General features: G+C 41.1%; 1 protein-coding gene across 2 annotated transcripts in view; it reads left to right on the forward strand.

Annotated features, from left to right (window-relative positions):
* The window catches only part of unc5cb (unc-5 netrin receptor Cb), a 259,433-nt gene that overhangs the window by 211,102 nt on the left and 20,531 nt on the right, over positions 1-27,800 (forward strand). The window contains exons 8-12 of one of the 2 annotated variants that reach the window (XM_022680899.2): positions 1,803-1,862; positions 12,912-13,103; positions 17,883-18,230; positions 22,957-23,044; positions 24,919-25,087. In XM_022680899.2, the coding sequence (XP_022536620.2) occupies positions 1,803-1,862; positions 12,912-13,103; positions 17,883-18,230; positions 22,957-23,044; positions 24,919-25,087 (857 nt within the window). The remainder of the gene's footprint in view (positions 1-1,802; positions 1,863-12,911; positions 13,104-17,882; positions 18,231-22,956; positions 23,045-24,918; positions 25,088-27,800) is intronic. The other variant, XM_022680900.2, reaches the window with a different exon arrangement.

A 27,800-nucleotide genomic window follows, 5' to 3' on the forward strand; every position in this document is an offset into this window, starting at 1 on the left:
TCCACCACCTCCTCCACCTGCTCTGCTGTCATTCTCTCCTTCTGTCTCTTTCTCTGCTTCTCTCTCTCTCTCTCCCGCTCGCTCTCTCGCTCGCTCTTTCATGTTTGATTACATGGACGTAAAGCCACCATCCGTCAGGCGATTGATTTTGCTGTCTGTCGATATATCTACCCACCTGTCTGCTGCGCCGGCTCATCCGCACAAAGAGTTCATTGTTTGTGTTTTTCCCTCATCTCTCTCTCCACTCGTCCGACTGTACCCACAACCCCTCCAGCTCTCTGACTCACTGCACTAAGTGGCACAGAGCAGTCTGTCTCTTTCTTTCTCTCTCTCTCTCTCTCTCTCTCTCCCGCTGTCTCTCTCGCCATCTCTCTCTATTTCCTTCTGTCTCTCTCTCGGTCTCTCCCTGGCTGTCTCTCTATTTTTCTCATTCTTTCTCTCTCTATCTCTGTCTGTCTCTCTCTGTATCTCTCTCTCTGTCTCTCTCTCTCTCTAGCTACATCACTCTATCTCTATCTCTCTGTGTCCCTGTCTCTCTCTCTTTTTTTCTTCCTCCATGTTCCCCCTTTCTCTGTCATTCTTCTCTGTCAATCTTATTTTCGAACCCTTATATATTTTTTTGTTTCTCTCTCTCTTTTCTCTCCTTCTTTTTTAATCTTTTAATATCTCTATCCCCGTTCTTTTGTTTCTCACCTCTTTATTCTTTCTTCCTTTCACATTTTCTATTTTATTTTTGATTTATACTTGTTTTTTTTCTCTTTTCTTTCTCTTTTTCTCTTTGTTGTATTTCTCCCATGTTCTCTAACCCTGATCTTTCTCTGGATGTCTCTATAACTTTGTTGTTCTCTCTCTCTCTCTCTCTCTCTCTCTCTCTTTCTCTCCTTCTTTTTCTCGTTTGTGTTTTTTATTTCTGTCTCTTTCTCTCTCTTTCATCTTTGTTATTTTCTCTTGCCTTCTCTTTGTCTCTCTTTCACTGTATATTTCTCTCTCTCATCTGTCTTATCAATCTGTCTTATTCTCTTTCATTTTCTTAACTTTCCTCTCCCTTTATTCTTTATTTTATATATATAGTTCATCACTCCTTCCTTTCTATTTCCATTTGTTTATCTCTTTTATTCCTTATGTTCCTCTTTTGTTTCTTTTTTAGTCTCTTTTATTATCTCTTTGCTCTCTATTTCTGTTCTCTCACCGTAGCTTAATCTCTCTCTCTCTCTCTCTCTCTCTCTCTCTCTCTCTCTCTCTCTCCGGGCGAGTTTATGTAGATGTGCTGTTTCTTGTTGGGCTCGGCTGCTCGCTCTGTTCTAAGTCAGCAGCGATTTGATTTAGCACCCTTTCCAGCACGCTACATTAGCGAGAGGCCCATGTGCTAATGGCGTCCACCTCCACGGCGGGCGAGCGAGTGGAGCGATTTCTCAGAGCCTTCTTGGCAGATGTTAGGCCCTAAGTGCCTTTGACTCATTGACTCAGAGCCTGTTTATCAGCTTAAAACAATCCATTGCACGCGGTCATTAGTCCTAATGAAGCACTAAAATGCGCCTGACGGATGGTGGCGTTGGCTCTCGCGCTCCTGCTCGCTGCCCCTCATCTGTCTGGGCGAGCGAGAGGAGCGAGAGGAGCGAGAGGAGAGAGACGGGCCAAAGTGACACCAAATAGAGAAGGATGGCTTCTTTCTCTTCGGCATTACTCCTGCCTTTGTTTCCGTGTCTGAGCTTTGTTCAATCAAGTTGTGTTAAATTTGATTTTCACCTCCTCCTCCTCCCCCCCCCCCATCCTCACCCCTTATCCCCACCCCTCCCTTATAGGTTCCCTATATCAGAAGTCCTCTGAACCAAAAGACAAGAGTGATGAGTTTGGATATTCATGTGAGTTTTGACTTGATTTGATTTTGTTCTGTTTAACCTTTCTGTCTGTATTCTCTCTCTCTCTCTCTCTCTCTCTCTCTCTCTGAATCTAAAAACAGCAAATGCTGCGTTCCATTTAACCCAGAATTCGGTTATCAGAGCCGAAAATTAAATAAATCACACCCAGATTAACTGAATTCTAGTTAAACTTTCTAATTATTTTACCCTTTTTTAAAATATCTCCCCCAAACAAAACTTTTAGCTAAAGATTTTACCCCCAAGAGTTTACCCCAGCTGGTTTGATAATCATTCCCCACTTTTTATGTTTCAGGTTAGCTTTGTTAGCATTGTCCCAGCCCAGCTAACATAAAACGTTAAAAAGTTTATCAATGTTTTGACAAGGAAGGTTTTCAGGAAGGTTAGCCTGTAATTTTACTGCAGCATTCCTCTAAAGATGATTTCTAACATCTGAAACATGTTAAAAGCAACATGCCTCAAAATGAAAAAAGGGACAATTTAGCGACGTTCCAATAATATTCTAAGATAATAATTCTATTCTAAGATTCATTGTTAATTCTAATGTTTATAAAACATTCTACTAATCAAAATGTGTGAGCTGGGAGTTTAGAATTGTTAGTAAAATCAGATGGTAATTATACAGAATTATTAGCATTGCTCCAGGTTAGCATGCGCGTCCAGACGGGACTAAAATTACCGGAGGACCACGGAGTTCAGAGAAAAACAGTAGATAATTCAGGTTGTAATTTTCTCAAAGGACGTCTGAGAACAACACGTACGTGGTCGTTCCAGACAGGAATAAAATAACAGAGGATCCCCCATAAAAGAGAAAATTAGCCCAGAACCCCCTGAGAAACTAATCCCATCCAGATATGGCTAATGATGAATTATGCAGCAATTTGCGATTTGCAAGCAGTGAGACACTAATAGATTAAAGTGCTAATAAACTCCATTAAGATAATACTGTTGTACATTTAACTCTGGGATTGTTAAGGCTCTCTTGACTTCCTAAGTAGAAAATCATGGGTTAAAATTTCTTATTTAAATTCTGACACCTCTGATTAAAAATGAGCTAAAATGAAATGCAGCATGTCCACCAAAAGATATTTTCAGTTATGCTCTGTGACATATGAAGTATATGGACGTTTTGGCATAAATTTCCTAACGCAAAGTAGAGCCCATTTTAACAGGACAGCAGGCGCAGTGAAAAACACTGCATGAGGCGTATTTTACAGCCACTACGCTCTTTTATAATAGTGACTGATTAAGTGCAGATCAGATTGGTTGGCAGAGACTTAAGGGACTATTTTTTGGTGAAGTTCGCTGATTTAAATTCTGAAAACGAATCTCTAGTTAACACTCCACTGCAAAAGTCAATATTCGCCCATTTTATAGATTAAATATTCATTTTTAAAGAGCCAGTTAAAGCAGAAACAACAGAAACAGAGTATTTTTGCTCTTTCTCATGATCAGTAAATCTGGTTTAATTTTCATTTTCATTCATCTTTAGATTTCTTTCTTTAGTAGCTTTTAAATAGTTTAAAAAGAAGCTGTTTGGCTGTTATTTATTTATTTATTGTTATGTAGTTATGTAGCCCAGACAGCCTCTATCCATTTAGTTTTGATCTGAGATTGATATGGACTGTTATATCCACTATAAGAGCTTAGAAACAGTCTACAGATTACATTTCAAGTGGCAATCATCGGGTCCAAGCACAGTGCACCATTATATAAGTGGCCAGTTGAAGAGAAAAAGAAAAAGAAAAATACCTCAAAAGCAGCACAATAGTCAGACATGATGTCTTTGCAGCATCATTGCATCAAACTGCATTATTGTTTTATAGTGTGCCAGAACTTTCGTGTTAAAAGCTTCTTTAAAGCTTCTTGAAATTTAAAAGATTTATTTACTTATTTGGATTGATGTATTATGCAAATTCAGCTTAGCTGAAGCTTTGTGAGTTTATAATATTGGATAAATAATATTTAAGGTAGTGTGTTGGATAAAGGGATGGACACAGAGGGCCATAGATGAGTTTTCTATATGAGAATTGCCCATTTTTTTCAGGACTGGATTCCCAGACCATAATTAAGCTTAATCTGACCCTGAAAAGCTGTTTAGTTGTAATTGAACAGTGTTATATAGACAGTGTAACAGATGTTTTATTATTATATCATTTAGCTAAATACGTATTAAATTCTAAATTAAATTAAGTATATCAGAATCAGAATTACTTTATTTCGCCAAGTATGCTACACATACAAGGAATTTGGCTTAGTGAGAGCAACACATGTATGATATGTAACAATTAAACAGACTATAGACAAACATTACACTACCAAAGAAGGTACAATAAACAATAAATAGAGCACTGAAGAGCAATAGAAAAATGAGCTAAGAGATACATTAAATGAATTAAAAACACATATAAATATTATTATATTAAAGAAAGTTGCAAATAATGTTTACATTACAAAAAAATATTAAGATTGATTTATGTACACATTTGAATCAAGTAATATTAGTAATAATAATAATCATTTCCCAGGGACAGATTTTGTCTAAGACTGGGCTAAAATGGCTTAAATAGTGCTAAATTACCATGAGGCAGTTAGTTTTACAATTGGTGGTTAAGCCTAGTTTTGGATTATACAACACTGTGAATAAAGATTTTTCAATTAAAGACATGTGTAGTCTATGACTAGCCATTAGCTCTGGAGATTCTCCATTGAAAAATGTAAATGTAGTCTAGGATTAGATCTCAACTGCTGATAAGGTGCAGTTTAATCTGATATATTAGCCAGATAACTCTATGAACAAACGCTGTCTCTGCTGCTCCATGCTGTTTACACACTGAGTGCGGTATGTGCTGCGTTCACTGCTCACGACTGCACACCTGCACACTGCACATCCTTTTGACAACACTGTGTTCCTTTATTTAAAGCAGCTTCACACTGCACAGTTACAGATATACGCACACAGAATCTTCTCACCATATTTACAATGTGCTCGTGTGGTTTATTGGTGCGCATTTTGGTGCGTTTAGGTTTTTATGCCTGTGTGAAACCAAACCAAACAGAGGGAGAAAACAGTAAATGCTTCAAGCAAACAAACCCATCAACTGATTTGGATCATAGAAACTTACAAAAACCTACAGGTGTGAAAATGATCTTAGTCTGGGAGACAGAGTCTATAGGGACTACACATCTTTGTCAGTGGAGAATCTCTATTAAAAAAGTGCCATTTTTAGAGTTTAATCCAGGACTAGGCCTAATCCTGTATGGGGAAACTGACTCTAAACGTCTCACCTGTCTTCTTCCATCTCTTCTTTTCTTTTTTGCATTTCATCCACTGACTCTTCTGTCTCTTTTTGAGTGATAGAATGCTACAGAGTGTCTGTGTGTGTGTGTGTGTGTGTGTGTGTCTCTGTGCGTGCCTCTTTCACACTCGGCTGCTGTGATCACTAGCTGAGGAAGAAGAGCACTGTCTCTTTCCTTAGTCCCTCATACACACACATACACACACACACTTACACACACTTACACACACACACACACACACACACACATGCACACTCTCTCTCACACACACAGCCGTTCAATAATCCTTTTTTTTTCTCCTACACTGTTTCTTTCCTCTTCCCTCTACCTGCGATCACTCATGTTCAAAGAAATGTATTAATCTAAGTGTTACATTTTAATGCTCCCCCTCGGGTGGCTCCTCGTCCTTTATCATCAGACAGTGTGCACGGAGGATTGCTGAGCTGAAGGGATGTACATTAAATAACTACAGGGAGGTTTTTTTGCAAGAGAAGCGCGTTCGGATGATATTTCTACACTTTCATCCCTCCTTCTCGCTTCACATCCACGTCCCCCGGCCCCCACCCATCCTCCGGTCGGACGGGGACGCGAGGAGGTTTATGGAGCCGCCGAGAGCCGGGCTGGAGTCACTGTTTGTTCTGATATCTCTGTTACAGACACCTAGGCTCCATTTTTCCTGGGGTAAAAGAGTGTGGGAGGTGAAACGGGCACAGAGTGGCTGGAGTTTATTAATAATACAGAGGGATCCAGTGTTTAGGGTGGAAATGTGCGAGTATCTGTATCGCAGAGTGAGCAGAAATAGATTTTCTGCATTTATTTGCTGTTTTCTGAAGTGGTTTCTCACTTTTCTTTGCTTCATTTTATAACTATGTATTACTGGCTGAATCAAATGGGGGGCAGGGGGGGCAACCACCCCCTCTTGGTGCCCTCATGGTTGAAACAGCATTGCCAAAGTGCTGTTTCGTGTGACAAAAAAAAAAACAAGACAAAATCCCATTGGCTTCCATTCTTATGGAAAACATAAGCATGACCAAGAGATTAAGACATTTTGATAATGTATCATAATGATTATCTATATCACAGTTGCTTCATTTTATAACTCTATGTATTACTGGCTGATTTAAGAGGGGGGCAGGGAGGGCAACCATCCCCCTTTTGGTGCGCACATGGTTGAAACAGCATTGCCAAAGTGCTATCTAGTGTGACCAAAAAAAACAAGACAAAGTCCCATTGGCTTCCATTATTATGGAAAAACTAGCATGACCAAGGGATCAAGACATTTTGATAATGTATCATAATGAGTATCAATAACACAGTTGCTTCATTTTATAACTCTATGTATTACTGGCTGATTCAAGTGGGGGGCAGGGGGGGCAACCACCCCCTCTTAGTGCCCACATGGTTGAAACAGCATTGCCAAAGTGCTTTCTAGAGTGACAAAAAAGAGACAAGACAAAGTCCCATTGGCTTCCATTCTTATGGAAAACCAAGCATGACCGATGGATTAAGACATTTTGATAGTGTCTCATTATGATAGCTCATCTATGAGTGGCCTTCTTTTCCTCCAGTAGAAAAAGGGTGCCATAAGGAAGTGCCTTCTATGCCGCTTCTACTAGACAGTGTCTTCAGACAATGTGTGCCCTTCTGTATAGGTTTACTTTTCTCCTGCAGGTCAGAAAACATTAATCTGTGCCCATTTAGATGTTGCTTTAATCGATAAGTTTCACAACAGGTGATTAAATGTGATGCAGTGCCCTATATGTGCCATATTCTAATGGGATTAACTGTGTAACTGTTTGGCACAATTTAAATTGTTTTCTAATTCTTATAGTCTGTTCCACGTTTTTTTTTTTTTTTTTGGTTTTTGCCACACACCCCCTCCAGAAAGTACATGCCTCGTGTCCATGTCATGCAGTGGATGCATTAAATCTCCTTCTCATCTTTCTCGATGTCTCTCTTTCTCTCTTTTCCTCCTCCTGCGTTCTTGATCTGGATGCACAGCAGAGTCGGTTGCAGTTGCTTCACCTTGCCCGTGTCAACCCAGCCTTAGTGCAGAAAGTGCCGGGCTGCTTAGGGCTTAGAAACTGGCAGATAATCAAACCCCCCGCTGCCCCCCAACCCCCCACCCAGCTCTATCGCCTCCGCTGGCTTACCGAGATCACAGGCTGATCGATAGGATCAGTTCCTTCTGCTCCCGTGACCATATCCCCACCCTGAGTAAAGGAGGAGAACTCTGCCGCAACACACTCGGTGTACACATCCAGTAACACACTTCTCTCCATCGCTTTAAATCACTTTTTACACAGTGTAAAAAAGTTTTTACACTGACATACCACACGTCCACATAGGACTATGGGTGGGTATAGTCACTGATTTCCCAGTTCGATTTGATTCCGATTCATTTAGGTAAATTTCAGTTACAACAAAAGTTGTAGTTTAAATATGAAATGTTATAATTACACAAAAAAAAAAAAAAAAAACTCTTAAACTTCTATTATTAAAATCTTAGCAAAAGTTAGATTCGTCTTTTAATAGTTTAGCAACCCAGCTAAAGGGGGGATTAGCTTCCCTGGTGATTTGGCTAACACGCTAAGCTAATGGTGAATTCAGCCATTTAGGTCTTACTTTTAATAAATTACAGGCAAAAACACTGGAAAACAACTTGTGTTAAATATACTAAAATGGGCTATTTCTAAAGATCGATTCGGGTTTATATGAATCGATATCGGATCATTCAAATGAAGATCGCCCTACACACCCCTACATAGGACATGTGATTAGTATCGTGTCCCATGACTTTTGCCATGTCCCATAGAAGTTAGTATGTGTGTGGGGTCTCCTGTATTGAATGTGGACAGACAGTTTTAGCCAGTTGTTTCACACTGATGTGCAAATACACACATGCTCACGCAAACAGCTTGTCTATTTCCTGTAGATAAATACTACCAGTAGTACCAATAGTACTCTCTGGAGCAGATAAATACTCATTAGCCTATTGGTACCATGCCTAATGCCAGATGTGGCCAATGCAGAAGTAAATGTTTCCAGCACTGAGCTGTAAATCAGTGGAACTGTGTTTTCTTGAATGATGGTTCTCCATCCATCAATACTTTTGTATTGGACTATTAAGTGATTAGTGAACGTCCAACACATTTTGACCTAATTAATGCTCTTTTTACTTTAACCAATGCCCAACTTTAACCAAAAAACAGCTGTAAAACAGACTTTTATATGATTTATTTAACATTTATTCATATTTACACAGTAATTACCTATTTATAGTCATTTTTGAAGACTTCAAGACCAGACAGTAGCATCCGTCTTGAACCTCTGCAGAGTAGTATTACATTTAATGGGTTTGGAATGGTCCAATGAGGACCACGTCATCTGATCTAGCCATGGCCGTGTAAGGTCCAGGGTGTGAGTGAGCAGTAGCTGTGGAGCGTGGAGGTCAGAGCAGCTGGGTTTGGAGGGCAGGGCTCCCATTAAGGAGATTAATTTGTAATGTCACAGTGATTAAGGCCGGCGAGGGCCAGCGCAGAGCCAATCTTGACATTGATTGGTACCACCTTTTAAAAGGGCCCCTGCCTCAAGCACTGCAACCGTATACATACACCACAACCATAAAACAAAAAAATAAAAAGCTTCTCACACATTTACTTACACACATGCATGCCCTTCCTATACAAACAGTGCCCTCTGTATGTATTAATTGATGTAGTTATATATTGTGCCAGTGGAGGAGATATGGGATGAATGCTTTTATATTTAAATTAAATGGGAAGAAAATTCATAGAACAATGGTTCCCCTCCTCTCAATGGTTACATTGTCAAGAATTAGTGGTGTGAAAAATATCAATAATCAAAAAAATATCATGATTTCTTTGCGTTGGCAATTCTGTATCATTAAAAAACAAGCAAGCAAACAAAATAAAACTATTGATTTTTAAGTTATTAGTTCACAAGTACAGTTGTACTTTATATTAGTTCTAATAAAGCATGAATAAACTCTTTTCTTTTTATAATTTGATAGTATTTTTTTTTTTGATAACACGACAGTTTCTCCCCAAAAAATAGATCTAATAGTCTATATATTAAAAATACCAATATATTGCCTTTCTTACAGTATCGCACAGGCCTGCCATGATAATTACATTATTGACTTATCAATTTATAACAATAAATAGACATCCTCTTAATCATTTTTCCTGATCTCAGCATTTTATTTTGTTGTGAATGTGACCAATAGCTAAATTAGCCTGTTACTCAATAACCATTGCATTAATAACAGTGAATCTCTACACACAGTGCGGGCTACAATACTACATATTGCTTATCAATTATTATTTTTTGTTATTTTAGTAGCCTAAATTGGCCTTAAATTGACATTAATACTATTTATCGCAATAACTTCTGAGAAAACATGTTTTCCAAAAAGAAATGGTATCACAGGCCTTGTATCACTATATATTGCAATATATTGAATCGTAAAACCTTTTAAATTGTGATACCTATCATACCTATCAAACTTTTGCCAGCACGCGACCTAGAGTTTAGATTCTATATGCTGAATATTAAAATGTTTGTTTGTTCAGAAAGTGTTTTTTATTCTTTAATATTTTTAATCATATTAGAGTAGAGGAAAGTCATTTTAAACAATGTTATTGTTCTTGGTCTATTTCGGTTTTTGCACTTGGACTATATATTAAATATCAAAATGTAATTTTTTTAGAAAGTGTTTTTTTCTTCTTAAACCATGTTAAATCATATTGGATTAGAGAAAATCATTCAAACATCATTTTTGTAGCTTAATTTACCGATGTTTAGGCCTGTGGATCATTGTTCGCATTGTTGGTGTTTTAATTTTTTGAAGATCTGTCTGTTCTTAACAAACATTTTTATTCAACACTAGGTCTACATTTCTTCAGTGTTGCAATGTTTGTTAACATCATTCTGAACAGATTTTGCTCATTCAGACAGCCTAAAAATGTTTTTAAAAAGCTCAGTTTTAGTGCTCTACTTACTTACTTAAAAAAATGCGGGGTTTAAATCGGGCTTGGGCTCATAATGGTTGGTTTTTTTGGGCCTGATCTAAACTCTAACACAGCCCTAGTGAGAATGAGAGCGGGAGTATGGCCAGTTAGCCAGTCAGGATTTTTCTTTCATCCATCCAGATACATTTACTCTATAGAGCTTTCTACATCACACACCACTGACCAGTGGCTAAACCATGGCTCTCAATGTTCACAGGACTTTGTAGTTCTGATACATGATGAAGACATATTGTAATACATGCTCTTTCTCTCTCTCTCTCTCTCTCTCTCTCTCTCTTTCTCTCTCTCTGTCTCTTTTTCAATGGATCCGACACAATCCAGTTGTGGCTGATGTTGCCACCTACTGGTCCAGAAAGGATCTGAAGGCCCTCACAGTGGAATTAACTCAGGATCGGCAGCAGCAGCAGCAGCACTAAAGGCAGCACTGTTATTGGCGCTTAAGTGTGCTCTTTTGTGCGCTGCTAATTTATGCACTCCCACAATCCAACGCAGGGCCCTGCACTTCTGAGTTCGGAGCGACTGCAAATGAGAGAATTAAGCGCACGAATCCATTCGGGCTCTCCGTGCCAGGCAAGGGTTGATTATGTTCCATTTAAGGCTGATGGAGGAATCAATAGCCCTTACCAGGTTTTCATGTAGGCAGTGGCGCTGTTCCGTGTTCTGCGGGGAAAGAGTTGCGCCTGTCGCCCAGTGCCTTTCCAGCACCTTTAAAGTGGAGTAATTTCCCTTACTTGTCAGGCTGTGCTTTGACGGCGATTCGCATTCGTCACAATTATCATGCGGGGAGGGGGACGAAAGCGCCCAACTCGGAGGAAGTGAGCGGCAAGTGTTGCTCCTAATGACTGCTTGTCAGACATCATATAGCCCTGGCTGGCCTGCCGTTCCGTATAATCATTAATGTTTTTTCTCCTTTTTTAGCTGCAGAAAGAAAGAAAGACAGAAAGGGGGGAAAACGATAAAGGAGTCAGTCAGAGGGAGAAGTGAAACTGGAGGCTATTTCTAGATTTTTATCAGTGAGGCGAGGGAACAAAGCCTGGGAGGAAGTCAGGAAGGAATGGTACTTGTTCTGTAGAGGACCTCTGTAATTTGAAGCAATGTCAAATCTTCCAGACTGCTTTAAACCCATTCTTCATCTTATTGGAAGCTCTCAGTTTGAAAGCTCTGAGTTTGGAAGCTCCGAGTCTCTTTTAATGCATTTCTATGTTGCCAATGAAAAGAGTGGGTCACAGGATATTGTAGTATTCATGTAGTGCACTATATTGGCCTGTTATCACCATTAGCATCGTCCCAGATTAACATTCTTAGCCATTCCAGTTTTTAAACAATGTTCTCATTAGTTTAGCTGAGCCAATTAGCCCACCCAAACTCACTAGGACGTTCACTATCACCTGCAATGCAATGCTCAATACCAACCATTGAAGAACAAGGAAAAGCAGCTGCATTCAATGCAGCATCACTATGCTCACAGAGGAAAGCGCCAAACCCCAGCTCTGATATATCAGCCAACAGAGGCCTGTGTCGGCCACCATCACAATCTGAGTGATGAGGGAAGAGAGTTCTGTTTACACACCCAGAGAAAGCATATCTAATATCAATATCTAATGTGCTCTCTCTGGCTTTGGCTGCTGATGGATTCTGCGTTTTGCATGTAGCATTTAGCATTTTGCAGCATCTGAACACCATTAAAATATGTCCACAGATTGTAGTTGGTCCATACTACTAGGTGTATTACTGTCTCAAAGACACAATTATAAATAGAATCGCTAAGTGATGTTATATAAAATCTAACATCCTATAAAATACGATCCTCATCCTCATAAAATGCTCATACAGTATGTTCATGACAAGTCTCCTCAACCTTTCCTTCACCACCTACCTCCTGCCTTTAAGTTTGTCATCTCCAGTCAGTGGTGATTGGCTAACTATGGGAAGTAGAAGTTGTTTTCTCCCCTCTCTTTAGTCTCCTCCCAAATTATCCCAAGCTAATCTCATGCTCTGAACTGTATTATAACTTATAACTATTGCTTTTACTACTGTTCATGTGTGGTGCACCAATTCTTGATTCTGAGCTCTGATATTTTTTTAAGTAGAAAAAAATCAACTTGTACTATTTGGAACACATACTGTTAAATGTCAAGTATAAAGTGTGGTATCTGTGGGTTGATATGGTGGTGGTTGCTGGTGGTTTTTATTATATGCCAGTGTGTTGGTAAATACTGGCATATTTATTTAGTTGCTTAGTGATAAAAGGCTGAAATCTTCTCTGCTGTCATTTTGAAGCAGCAGCAGCAGCAGCAGGCAGTGCAGCTCCTACTGTACAAGCAACACCTCCTTCCCTGATCTCAAATGAGTTTCTCTACATTCCAGTCAGGAAAGCTTCACTCGGTAGAAGGTAATGAAGTCCCCCCCTAGTTATTAATACACCAAGCTATCTGTGAACAGGATATTGGACCGCAGAGAGAGCGTCTCCTTGCTAATTTGACACAGCTTTAATGAAAGTGCTATCAATCAGTGATGATTCATTCTCTGCGTCCCCAGCTATTTACTTCAAAGCCTTTCGGGACTGATCACTTTCTTTTTTCCACTCTTGTCTCTCTTTTTCTTATCTTTTTCTCTCCGATTATTTTTTTTTCTTCTAAAAATGTGTTTATTTTCTTTTTTTCTTTTTTTTTTTCCACAGCCGCCCCGAGCACGGACGACGTGGCTTTGTACGTGGGCATCGTCATCGCCGTAATCATGTGCTTGGTCATTTCCGTCATCGTGGCTCTCTTCGTTTATCGCAAGAATCACCGCGACTTCGACTCCGACATCATCGACTCCTCGGCTCTCAACGGCGGCTTCCAGCCGGTCAGCATCAAGACAGCGCGCACAGGTGAGTCTACACCATCAGTCTATGCTTTTTATAAGCGAAGAGTAAAAGTTTAAATACTGGCCATCTCCGGCAGCCAATCGTGCCACCTCTTGTGAGAGAAAGTGAGCAACAGTGCTCACAGTTTATGAATCAGTTTTTCTGATTTTGCTATTTATAGGTTTATGTTTGAGTAAAATGAACAATGTCGTACAGACAACGTTTCTCCCAAATTCCAAATAAAAATATTGTCATTTAGATCATTTATTTGCAGAAAATGACAAATGGCTGAAATAAAAAAATAAAGATGCAGAGCACAAATTCAGACCTCAAATAATGCAAAGAAAACAAGTTCATATTCATAAAGTTTTAAGTGTTCGGAAATCAATATTTGGTGGAATAACCCTGTTTTTTAATCACAGTTTTTAATCATGCATCTTGGCATCATGTTCTCCTCCACCAGTCTTACACACTGCTTTTGGATAACTTTATGTTACTCACTCCTGGTGCAAAAATTCAAGCAGTTCAGCTTGGTTTGATGATCAGCTTGTGATCATCCATCTTCCTCTTGATTATATTCCAGAGGTTTTCAATTTGGTAAAATCAAATTATTTTGTTTCAGAGCTTGTGCTTGATGGCTGTCCTGTGTATCCTGCGTTGATTTTCTGCTTTAGTTGTACACATTCTCTGAAATGAATGTGCCACATTCGAGAGGTGCACTATACACAAAAATGTTCAGTTGGGAAACTTAGTTTAGTTTTTAAAGAGAGGTGCTTTTCGTTTATGGCAAGAATCACAGCGAATTAGACTCCGACATTATCGACTCCTCGGCTCTTAACGACGGCTTCCAGCTGGTCAGCATCAAGACAGCGCGCACTGGTGAGTCTACGCCATGCCAGTCACTTTTTTTTATAAGTAATAAGTAAAAGTTTAAATACCGCCCATCTCCGGCAGCCAACCGTGCCCCCTCTTGTGAGCGAAAGTGAGCGCAAGTGAGCGACAGTGCGCGAGAGCAATTGTCAGAACAGAAGTCTTTGTCCCTCAAAAACGTTTTGACACATCTCTTTATTTCCTCACTGTCGCCATAATGTAAAAGGGAGCTGGCAGGTCATTTCGCCGCTGATGAATGCGGGCGGGGTGACGGAGGTGACAACAGCAGATTGAGAATTGATATGTGTCAGAAGCGTCGCCCAAATGTGTGGGGAGCCGGGGGGAGACACATTCATAATTCAAAGCGAGCGTTTTTCTCTGCCATCGCGATGGGAAAGCACAAAAGAGAGAATGGGAAGGGTGGGGGGGGGGGGGGGGGGGGGGGGGGCATCGCCAGCGCTAGGTGATGTTTCTGCCAAGACACCATTAGAATGCTTGTCACTTTGATGTGAAGGCAATCTGCAAGTTATCATGAAGCCATAATTAGGTCTGCCTGTGTGGCACGTTCGATGATAATTAGATATCAGCCGCGGCGAGCTGACTGAAAGGTGTTGTGGAAAGGGGAGGTAAACAGTGAGGCATGTGGGCAGGCTCGCTTAACTCCGAAGGTTTCTGCCTGCATTCTACTGACATACTTTCTACTTCCTACCCTCGTCACAGTTTGCCTGCAATTACTCATTCTGGGAAACTCTGTGAACGTGCTGCTATAGGAAAGTTCTGTACCATTCAGAAGACTGGGAGTTCATTCAGAATACATTAGACAAAAGGGTTGTACTTTTTTTAATCAGTAAATGAAGGAGTTGGAGGAGTTGTCATGGAAGTATAGAGTATTGAGTCATTTCAGTTAAGCCTTTGAACGTCTTTTTCTGGGGTAGAATGTATGTCACAACATACATTTTTAATAGGAAACAAGAAATTGGTGCACAGCTTTTCATTTTATAAGGCATTCAGACAGATGCATGTTATGCATACACATTCATAAATAGCTCATCTGTAGGTTTCTCAACTTCTCTTAACTTTTTTTTCTCAATGTATTGACCAACATTTCACATTGACCAACTATTCACTCAGCAGCCGTCTTGACAATACCACTGGACACTTATTTCCAGTTAAATTATATCAATCCTCCTCTTTTGGCTGTAATATTTGATAATTAGTTGTTTTACTGTATATACAGCTCTGGAAAAAAATGAGACCACTTAAAAATGATTAGTTTCTTAGATTTTACCTGATTAAAAACCTCTGGAATATAATCAAGAGGAAGATGGATGATCACAAACCATCAAACCACCAAACTGAACTGCTTGAATTTTTGCACCAGGAGTGAGTAGCATAAAGTTGTCCAAAAGCAGTGTGTAAGACTGGTGGAGGAGAACATGTCAAGATGCATGAAAACTGTGATTAAAAATATTGATTTCTGAACTCTTAAAACTTTATGAATATGAATTTTAATAATGCAATTTTCTTTGCATTATTTCAGTTCTGAAAGCTCTAAAAGACAATTCTTTTATTTGGAATTTGGGAAAAAATGTCTGTAGTTTATAGAATAAAACGACAATGTTCATTTTTCTCAAAAATAAACCTATAAATAGCAAAATCAGAGAATCTGATTCAGAAACTGAAGTGCTCTCTTAATTTTTTCCAGAGTTGTTTATATCTGTAGTGGAAACCTCTAATAACGCATGCAGCCAATTTTCTACGCAAACCCATAACCACTCAACATACATCTCTAGACTTACAGTATTAAACCCACACTTGCAGCATTCAATTAAACACTCACGTTGCTGATTTAACACTGGCTGATGTGCTGTGTATGAGGAAATACTCTACCAGGAGTAGCTTTAGTTCATTGCATTACAAATCACCTCCAATAGCAGCGATATATTTAACGCTCTGCAGCCAGCGGGTTGCCATGGCTGCTGAGGCTCTGCCCGAACCGGAGGCGAGCGATAGAGTGCAGGAGTGCAGCCCTGGCAGCGACTCCAGCATGCTTATGAACCCTGCTTATCGCTCAGGCGTGGACACCGCAGGGTTACAGGAGGCCACGGCGGAGTCGCTCTCAGCAGCTGAGGAGGTGGAGGGTGGGCGGACGACGAGCGCTCAGCGGGGCCGCCACGCCCACTCAGCACGCCCGTGCATATTCATCTGTGTACCTGCGAAGGGATTAGCTCATTAATAAGGAAGCCATCTGCTGCCCGGAGCAGAGCGCCCCAGCGCCCGAGCGCCGAAACTGATCCGGAGCTGACCCTCCCAGGTGCTTCACCTGCTTCAGATACAGGAGAAGAAGAGCAGCAGGGAGAGAAATCGACGATCTGTGGGGGAGACCTACTTAATCATGTAGTCCAGCCAGAGTTAGGACCTTGGCTTACCTTGACTATTTTACTGGTCGGGGATGTGGTGTTCTTTACGCGTTCTTTAACACTTTAATACTTTAATATTAAGAACTAATGTTATGGGTTTGTTATATTGTTTAAATACGATTACATAATTATAAAAAAAAACATAATTGGTAATTATGTGTAGATTTGTTTTGAAGAAAAGAAGCACATAGCAGATGGTGTTTTCTTTTCTTTTTTTACACACTGAGGCTGTACACATAATGATAGATATGCTTGGAGAAATATGCAGACGTAGGCTGTGGAAAATGTTGTTTAGTTTGTTTTTTTCAGTTCAATTTAAGCATTAAAAGTTTTTTTATATATAAAACATTCATTAGAAAAATTGAAGATTTATTATTCTATTCTATTATTAGTAGAGTATATAAAATTAGTTATTAAAATTAGACATTAAAAATTACACAAATATCTAAAATCACATATCTCATTATACAAGCATTTATATATGCCTTATTACAATCCTGTGTATAGGATTACGTGAATGACACTTTCAAAAGCAAAATATTAGAATATATATGTATAATACAGATATACATGCTTCATAAAGTCACATTCTTATTCTTTATTAAATGTTTATTACATCTCTTCACAACAACATTGTAGAAACAATGGTCTAAGGTCTTGTCTAATGCTCTGTTACTCTATCAGAGTACAAGCTAAAATACTAAGGAAATCCAATACAGGCTTTAAATAGTGTCAGATTAGTACACAATTCATATCAGAACCCTATTGTCGTGTGCTATAGTGCTTTTTCACATTTATATTTACAATATTCTCATTTATAGTGCGAAAACTGACATTATAAAGTCATTCAGGTCCCTATCTCACACCTTCTGCCTGTGTTGTTTAAATAGCACCAGTGCTTGTGAATATATCTATGTCGATGGGTGTGGTGGTCTGGATATGAGGTGTTTTTTTTAGGTAAATTTCTGGCATATTGCTAACTTTGCAATAGAAAACACAGGTGTGCCACGCTCAACACACGAATTCTAGTTTCTTCAAAACAGTCACTCTTTGCTCTGATTACTGCTTTGCACACTCTCAACTACTTTGGCATTCTCTCAATGAGCTTTAAGAGGTGGTCACCTGAAATGGTTTTCCAACAGTCTTGAAGGAAGGAGTTCCCAGAGGTGTTTATTAGCACTTGTTGCTCCTTTGCCTTCTTCACTCTGTGCTCCAGCTCACCCCAAACCATCTGGATTGGGTTCAGGTCCGGTGACTGTGGAGGCCAGGTCATTTTTAGTTAAGTACATAAAACTCCACATGTGTTCATTCATAGTTTTGATGCTTCAGTGAGAATCTACAATGTAAATATCAGTCATGAAAATAAAGAGAACACATTGAAAAAGAGATGGTGTGTCCAAACGTTTGGCCTGTACTGTATAACCTTATACGATCCTTATGACTGACAATATCTCTCTCTCTGTCTTTCTCTCTCTCTCTCTCTCTCTCTCTCTCTCTCTTTTTGTCCTTTTAGCCGATCTCCTGGCGGCACCTCCTGACCTGACCTCGGCTGCAGCCATGTATCGTGGACCGGTCTACGCCCTGCACGACGTGGCCGACAAAATCCCAATGACCAACTCGCCATTACTGGACCCGCTGCCCAACCTGAAAATCAAGGTGTACAACTCGTCAGGCCTGGTCACGCCGCAGGAGGACCTGTCCGACTTCTCCTCCAAGCTCTCCCCCAAGCTCCCGCACTCGCTGATCGACAGCGACACCATGGGCCGACGCACCCAGAGCCTGGTGCGCAGCCGGGACCCGTCCTGCACCGCATTCGGCTCCTTCAACTCCCTCGGCGGGCACCTCATCGTCCCCAACTCTGGTACGTCCTGAGAGTTTTAGGACTAGAACCTGATGTGAGGAGTGAGACACAATTAAGATCTTTGGCGTGTTGGTTGATATAGAAAGTCCAGTCCAATTACAGTCCTTTCTTTAGTTTATTTTAACCCCAGTGCACTCTATTGATGCCACTGTCATAGGGCTGACTTATCCACAACTCACGACAGTGAGGCCTGACCCTGAGGTTAACAAGCTGCGTAAATATAAGTGCAGTTGAGAGCTGCTCTAAATGCAGGAGGAAAACGAATGCAGACCAACAGCTACTTACAGTTCCAGTGCTTTAAGAAATAGCATCACATAAATATATATATATATGTATAAATATATTTATGTGGTGAATGATTATTATTATTATTATTTAATAACAAAAGTTTGGGAGAAGGACCACGCCCAAACTCCATGCTCTAACTCCACCCCTTATCAATCAAACGCCCTAAAAAAAAAATAAAAAAAATACCAGCTTCAACTACCTACTGTACCTTTCGTGACAAAAGTTTGTGACCCACTTCTATTCTACCACTTCTTTAAAAGAGGAGGGATTCCTTGAGTTCCCTCTCCTTTTTCCTCCTTCCCTCTACTTCTCTCAGGCATGATCTGAACTTAGTTTATCAAATTAATGCCTGGAAACAAAATCATACTTGAACAATCTGATTGAGAAGTCTGCATATATTGGTCTGTGAGGATGTCCTTCAGGAGGTTATGAGTTTGGTCTTGATGGGCTTGACCGGCTTGACTTTTGACCCCTCTCTGTGGCCCAGCTTGAAGTGATGTATAAGACTGGCGGTTATGCAGGTGTCAGCACACATGCAGTTCAGAGGTTTTGCAGTGTTGCAGCCGCAGAGGCTGGCTGTTTGCTGCCGCTGTTTGAAGCCGGATGGCTTAATGAAGAGCAGGCCACGCCGGGCGCTGCCGAGGGAGAGGCTGGTGTCAGAATTACAGCCCGGCCTATAAACACAGATTACAGGCAGCTTTCAGCAGTTAAATTAAACACTGCCAGAGTCCAAAGAGCCTCCAAAATACTGCCATCCTGACATCACTCCAACACCCACTCCCGTGCTCCGTGTGTGCTTTTCAAAGAGAGCGGATCGATGCCGGGCCTCAGACCCGTTCTCTCGTATAACTACAGGCATGTGGGAAGAAAAGTGAGCTGCCGTCTGTGAAAGCTGAGCGTGCACGCTCGGCCTGGGGTGCTGTTTATCGTGCTGTACACGCCAATCAAACACGAGCGCGGTGGAGGAGGTGGTGGTGGTGGTGGTGGTGGACACTTGCCATGCATGTCTCTAAGACATCTATCTACAAGCTGAGAAGCTGGCCAACAGTGCCGGTGGTATCTTCAGCTATAATGGATGAATACTTTGAGGAGAATCTTTGAGGAAAGAGATGCACCTGGCTCACTCTGACTCACATTGTTTGTATCATAATATTATTACACATGAAATTAAAGATGCCAAGGATTGCAAACAAAAAAAAAATGCTCAGATGCAAAGTTACAAGCCAGAGTTTACTATCCTGTTTTGTATGATTTATCGCATAATGGTAATTAACACAACAAATATAATATATAATATTCCACTTATAGTCTTATATTGGATATTGGATAGAGCTGCGGTCCTCTCCTGTTTTGTCCTCTCCATGTGGTATATGTTGTGTTGTTTGTTGTTGAGATTGTAGCCAGTTAGCTTTTAGCTTTGCCTTATCAGGTTTAGGTGTGTTTAGTACAGTTTTAGTACAGCCAAGATAGTCAGTTTAGTTTTAAAAGGGAAAGGATTATAGAGAGCTGAGATTAAAAGTTAGGAGCGAAAAGTGAATTAGCTTTTAGCCATGCATTGGATCAGTGTTTGCCTCAATGGCTTTTTTTGTTTTATCAGATACAAGATGTTAGAGCTCCCCTTCTGCTGTCTGAAGGAGATGGGCTGCTATCCAGTATCAACAACACTTATTTTCTGAAAGTCTGAAAGGTTTCGTTTGTAGGCTTGTATATAAAGAGTGATAACTGTGATGTAACAGTTTTGTAGTTTTACAGGGTTATTTTACAATTGGAATAACCCTGGTTTTTAATTACAGTTTTCAAGCATCTTGGCATCATGTTCTCCTCCACCAGTCTTACACACTGCTTTTGGATAACTTTATGCTGCGTTACTCCTGGTGCAAAACTTTAAGCAGTTCAGTTTGGTGGTTTGTTGGTTTGTGATCATCCATCTTCCTCTTTATTATATTCCAGAGGTTTTCAATTTGGTAAAATCAAAGAAACTCATCATTTTTCTTAAGTTTTGCACAAATGCAAGAACCCATTTGTATGAGTTTTTGGGATAATCCCAAGATTGCATCCCCTCTCTCTCTCTCTCCAGGTCAGTAGATCACAGCTATCCTGTGCAACACAGCTGGCCTTAGCAACAGCGCAGACACACAGAATCTTCTGATCATAGACACAGTGATTTTTACAGCTCCCCCGAGAGAAGAAGCAGCGCTGGGCAGCTTCCGCTCGGACGGCACGGCCAGCTCGTAAATCTGTTTGTGAGGAGCGCTCAAAGTGACTTAGCGTGGCGTATGCGATATAAAGGGATTAGGGCACTCCGTAGATTGGAGCCTGAAAGGGTAATCATTCTCACGTCAGTCGGCCGTCCCCTCCGGAACCGTTGGGGCTATTGGCCATTAATTCATTATGAAACGGGATTAGAACGCTGCTCTTAGCCCGCGTGTGAAGTGTGTAATGCGGCTGCGGATGAGACGCGGCCGCTATTCCCCGCTGGCTCGTAGTAGAAGAGGGCTGGACCATAAAGAACCCTTACAAGGCACTTTCCAGCCATAGGACGGATGGAGCGGCAGCGGCGACGGCAGCGGCGTCACGTGACACTCCTATGCCGGCAGTCGTTTGTTGGTCTATAAAACCAGAAGGATGCCATGTGCGAAGCCGGGATTGTCCCCCAGGCCCTCCCCATTCATTTACACAAAGCTTCCTTGTACATTTCATCAGATGAATATTTCAGAAGCAGAGGAACTCACAGCCTGGAGTGAAGTGAAAAGCATAACAACTCCGAGCTCAGAAAGTTTCTCACAGTTTCGGAGCTGCTAATGAATAATGCGAGACAGTGGGACACATTGTGTGTGTGTATGTATGTGTGTGTGTGTGGGGGGGGGGTGCCGGGTGAAGCTCGAGCTGTCGAATCTGAGGAAACAAATGACAAAACAGTTCAGTTCAGCTCCAATTTCATCACGTATCTCCCCCTCTACAACAGACAGTGTCACAAAGCATTCGAGCAGGATTTTATACCGCCCTGTATGCAAAATATATGGTGTTATTGACGAGGTTGCACAGGAAGTCATTTGTTAGTCATTTTCAGCTTGTTACTTCTCATGATACTGATACTGCATTAGAGCATTAGACTGCAATGTACAAGAAGCTCACTTACAAATCAATACATCTCTGAGCTGTGAACTGTGAGCACTCTGACAAATCACTGATTAATTAGAGTTTCTGTACGCGTGTGAAGAAATTGAGTAATCCAGAAATAATAAAATATATATCTGAATTTACTTTAAAATAGTAATTTCTGATCACTTTAATCATAAAAATCTAATGCAGCTGCCATTAAGCTGTAATATTTAAGCACAATTGCATAATTTACATCAGTTTGTTATGTAACAGATTACACATTTACAGATTTACATTATGCAGCATATGCGAGTGGAGTATCCTTCACTGAATGTGGATGTCATTTTGCTATTTGTAGGCATATGATTGAGTAAAACGAACATTATCATTTAGGGCATTTATTTGCAGAAAATGAGAAATGGCTGAAATAACAAAAAAGATGCAGAGCTTCCAGACCTCAAATAATGCAAAGAAAACAAGTTCATATTCATAACGTTTTAAGTTTTTTTGAGTTAAAAAAAATCAATATTTGGTGGATTTTTTGGTGGATTTTTAATCACAGTTTTCATGCATCTTGGCATCATGTTCTCCTCCACCAGTCTTACACACTGCTTTTGGATAACTAAAATTCAAGCAGTTCCGCTTGTTTGAGGGCTTGTGGTGATCCATCTTCCTCTTGATGATATCCCAAAGAAACTCATCATTTATAAGTGGATTCTTATTTGTTTTCCAGAGCTATATATGTGACTTATTGTTATACATATGTTGTAATACATGTTGTTTCTAGCACATGTAGAAATTTAAGCATATAATAAATACATCCTTGTCGCAGATCTCCAGTTGTCCAGTTCTCGCTGGTGTGTAAGTTCGGTCAGATTCTGAGCTGCAGGACTGTTTAAGCTTCTTGCGATGCATGTCATGGTCTTGGTGCTGGAGACTGGCAGTCACCCCATGAAGAGTTCACATGAAGGACATGAAAAATCAATGCGCTAGCTGTGGGGCTCAAGCGGGCAGCAGCAGCCTCCCTGCTGGAGAGAATCAGCCCCCTCCACGGTGTCACATCCCAGCCCGGGCAGGGAATTTCCACACTGCGCTGGCTCTGTGCTGTGTGTGTGTGTGTGTGTGGATTGGCTGGACCATGTGTGTGTGTGTGTGTGTGTGAGTGACATTGACTGGTCTTTGCTCTTTGCACTTTGCCTGGCACCATGGTGAGCATTGGCAGGCTCAGGGCCTGGCAGAGGGCAGAGTGTGGCAGAGGTCACAGATTGCTGACAGTTGCTCTGTTTCTGTGTGTGTGTGTGTGTGTGTGTGTGTGTGTGTGTGTCTCCCCACACAGGCGTGAGCTTGTTGGTGCCAGCGGGTGCCATCCCTCAGGGACGGGTGTATGAGATGTACGTGACGGTGCACAGGAAGGAGACCATGAGGTAACGTCCCTCTCCAATCATGTAAACACACCATACACACTCTCTCTCACGCACCACACACACACACACACACACACACACACACACCATACACACACACACACAAATGCATCCTCCCGCCAATTCCAGCATTCATCAGCTCAGCACAATCAGCCAGACTCACCATGAAGACACGCCCCTCATGTCGTGCCCCATGCTACGCTCCTCGCGGTTTTCCAGCGGCTCCTCCAGCTTGGTCCCGACAAACAACATAATGAGAGTTGGGGTCCAAGTGCTTCCTGTGCAGTTTCCCCTTCCAGTAGCCGCCGCGGCGCAAAACTGCATCTCATTTTCTCCCAGAGCCAGTAAAACTCGTTAACATGATTAACACACTGTCTAGATACTGAGCCTGACTGATTTATGAACATTTTGTCAATATAATCGCTACTGATTAGAAAGAGCTAATGGATGATTTCATTTTATATGGCCAAAAAAGAGTCCTAAAACTTTTTTTTTTTTTTTTAAGTAGTCTGAACACGATCGGATACTAATAGATGCTTATTTCATAATTGAAATACTTTTATTTTAATGCATGAAAGTCTTTAACCCAAGAGAACCAATGGTGACGTATGTGTGTCACAGCACAGACCCTTTAAAAGTTCCTTACTGTCCTTTACTTTAACTCATGAAGTTTAAAGTCCCTAAGTAACATATAATTAACATCTTGAGAGCATCACTGCAGGACACTGTGTGTGAATCTGTGTTTTGGTTCATCTCATCCTATTTAAAAACAAAATATGAGTGTTTTAGGATTGGTGTTGGAGATATAGTTAAACTAGTTCCTTTTAAAAGTGTATTATTTGCTTCTACAGCTCTATTCCGACCGTTGAAATGGGTGTCAATATTAAGAAATGGGTCTGGGCAGAGATTTAATGGGTTAAATATGAATTATATTAAAGGGCCAGCAGACTAAGGTGCTTTCACTATGATCCGAAGATTTCTGGTTTAAATCGAATGCTAAGATCATCAGCTGCCCTCAGCAGCCAGAGCCCGAGCGAGCACAATTGGCCTTGCTCTTCCAAAACTTTAGTAGAGTGCTTAGTTATGGCTTTAGTGACTGATAACTCAGATCAAGTAATACAACCATGTTCTTGCACTTGGGTAGTCAAATAACATACACATTTGCAGTGGTGCTAAATGACGTTTGCAACATCTGAATTTAGTGATTAAGTAGTTTGTACCAATAATTTTATCCATTTAGTGTACTTTGATGGCGAAATGGTTCTCAACCACACCAATTTGTCTTATATCTTAATCTTTTATTTCATATTTTGTGAGCTAAAATGCCCTCGGATATGACCAATGTACTGGCTGAGCTACTGCATTTAGAGTATGTAATAAATCATGTTAAATGAAGTGTTTGTTAATATTTTAATAATAAAATAGGAAGACATCTCATTCTTATCAGTCTTTTTCATTCTTATATTTATTTTAACCTGGGTAGTGTTTGAGTTACCAGGTCAGGCTGGATTAACTGTAGCAGCAAATAACTACTAGCTTAGCTTTTATAGTTCATATAAAATCTTCTATAATGAATACTATAAAACCACAAATGCTTAAAAATGAGCTATTCTCCTCATATTAGCCAAAGTAGTTCTTTACAGTGAAACAAAACAGCCCACTTACGAATATGACAGTTTTATGACTGACATCTTTACTGCTATTGATTTATTGATATACACTGCCGGTAAATGGGTCCAGCTCTTACAGATTCCAGCCATTTGCATTATCGTATTTATGGATCTTGTGTCAGTCGTATTTCAGGAATTATGATGCGCAGAGATCGATGTGTTGTCATCGATCCTTGTTTGACCATCTGCTTTGTGCGGTCGCAGGCCTTCGGTGGACGACACCCAGACTGTTCTGAGTCCGGTGGTGAGCTGTGGCCCTCCAGGGGCCCTGCTGACCCGCCCGGTCATCATCACCATGCACCACTGCGCTGAGGCCGACAGCGAGGACTGGCTGATCCAGCTCAGGAGCCAATCACAGCAGGGCCAGTGGGAGGTGAGTGTGGGAAGAGTGCGGGAAGGGACGGGGCGGGGCTTGGGGGGTAGGTTAATAAGAAGTAGGGGTGGGTATCGTCACTGATTTCACAGTTCGATTCGATTCCGATTCACAAGGTCCTGATTCAATTCAAAATCGATTAATTTAAGTCTATATACATATATACTTACATTTTAGTTACATAAAACAAAAACATAACATGCTTCATACATTTCTTATTTATTTGCAAATGTGATACTATAATAAGCAAAGTGACAATAAAAACACAGCAAGCAAAATTAATAATGTAAAGAGAGAAAACTTTATTAAATTCAAATCAAAAACTAGCCGGTCTGACCGGAGTTCAGCTCACCCGTTATAAGAGCCTCTTCCTCGGTCGCTAATCACGTTCATCTCTGGGGTTAAAATCACAGGATTAGTAACAGCGCTTCATAGAGAACACGATCATAATTCCACTTATTTTCACATTAAATCACTCAGTACGACAGCCTGGCACTGCTATAGCGTGCCGGTGGGGGGCGTGGGGTAGTTTAGCGCTAGTAAACCTGGCTAAAGGTGGATTAGCTTAACCGGTAAAACCAATTAGCTTAACCCGCTAAGCTAATGGTGGATTCAGCCGGTCAGGTCTTATTTTAAATAAAGTACAGGCGAAAACAACACTGGGAAACAACTTAAAACAGTGTTAAATGTACTAGTTTGATAAACACAGGCAGCGGTGAGTGGAAAAAGAGAAGAAAATTACTTAAATTTTTACAGAAACTCCCCTGCCAGCTCCAGCCTGCAGCTCACCCCAGCCAGAGGGCGGTGCTTGCAAGATAAAATGCGAGACTTTAAAACTGTACAGAAAATGGTCTAATTCTAAAGATGGATTCGGGTTTGTATGAATCGATATCGGATGATTCAAATAAAGATCGATTTAAACCGAAAAATATATTTTTTAAACATGCCCCTATTAAGAAGGTCATTCTCTGATTGATCTCTGAACTTGGCGGTGTCCTACAATGAGTTAACGAGGAGGGATCATGCCGAAGTGGATAGTAATATTAATAAGGTGCACTCAGTCCAGACTCTGATCTGTGTTTGGGAAGCTGGGATTGTGGTTTTTGAGCACATGAGCGGCGTGACTCGGCCCTCCCGCAGAATTTTGGGCCGTCCTCCCCGGCGGCCGCTGAGCCGGATGAACCCGTGCTGTCGCCAGATAGCGCATCGGACACACGACAGCTGTTTCGGCGCAAACGTCGCAGAAAAAAAGAAAAAAAAGCTACCAGCAGAAGAGAGCAAAGAGGAAGAGATCAAGCGGAGCGCGAGAGTCGGAGCTGCTCTCGCGCCACGCTGCGCGAGCTCTGGTAAACAGAACCCAGAGTTAATTAGATGGCGATGGAGAACAGTCTGTTATCAGGCAGACGGTGCCTGCACCTCCCCTGCGCCTCACTCTCCAGGCTTCAGAGAGGAAGAAATGGGACTTTTTTTTTTATTATTTTTTTTTTTTTACTTTTTACTTTTTTTTTTTTTGCGGAGGCTGAGCTCATACACGAGCCAGTGATAGCACGGGCCACCCGCCGGCCTTGTCATTAACATGGAGCGATGAGGAGAAGCTGGTTATCTTGGGCGCAGGCCGGGGGCGTAGCTGCGAACAAAGCCCCCGCACACACCCAACCACTGCCCTTTATTGTTATCGCACGCAAACACAATGCCGGCGCTCTAATTAGCCATGCATGAGGCGCGTGTGAGGAAGCGGCAGCCTACGCGACGGCAAAAGCCATGCACTCTCACAGCTCTCCTCAGAACACACTCATCTCGCTCTCGCGCGCTCTCTCGTGCTGTCATTATACCACCAATTACACCAGCTTTTGCCTCACGCTGGGCAAATGCCAAATATTGATTATAGCGTATAGGTATTCCATTGATTTAATGGTGATTACAATGTTCAAGCACATTATTTATGAAAAACGCACAAATGACCAGTTACAAAAAACAACCAGCAGCAAGCGCCGAACGATGATTGGTTCTCTTTTTTTTCCCACCACCTACTCCTTTTTTTTCCCCACCCTTTACCCGTTACACCCGTTTTCCTCCGCCGCGAGAGTGACTCTGACTAAGAAGCGAAGTGAAGCAATTCGGATTGCTCCAAGCAGCTGTCAAAGTCTCTGCTCTGGCATCAGTGTGACTGTGCATTCATCTCCCTGCAGACCCTCACAGCTTTTGAGCTGCTTAGCAACAGCCTCTGACCTTGTCTCATCTTCTCAAACATAAAGCGCTGTAGCCTTTAGCAATTCATAAGAACAGTGCTGAAAAAAATCTAAAAAAAAAAAAAAACTGGACTCAGGAAGCACAAAGGCACAGTGCTGTTTTTTTTTACAGTGCTTTCTGTTTTTCTCTGACACCACGAGAAAAAATGAGCTTTTTTTTTTTTTTTTTTTTTTACAGTCACCGTCTTGTTTTTCCCCCCCGTTTTGTCTTTTCCGGAACAATGCGAGCCTTGTTTCTGCGACCCTGTTGCTGAGAGATTGAAGAAGTTTGCATACTTTCCCACTGCAGCTCAAAATAATTTTCATTTGTGATTTAAGGGGCGCTTCCTGTGTGCTGGCGTTCAGCTTTAGGGGACGAAAGAAAAAGAAAAATGACACAGAGAAACAGAAGTTTATGTCTCGGAAGAGACTTTCCCTTTAACCCCTGCAGGGATGAAGCATGGCCACTTTTGTTAATGTGTAAT

This window comes from Astyanax mexicanus, chromosome 20, assembly GCF_023375975.1.
Source record: "Astyanax mexicanus isolate ESR-SI-001 chromosome 20, AstMex3_surface, whole genome shotgun sequence".
Lineage (NCBI taxonomy): Eukaryota > Metazoa > Chordata > Actinopteri > Characiformes > Acestrorhamphidae > Astyanax > Astyanax mexicanus.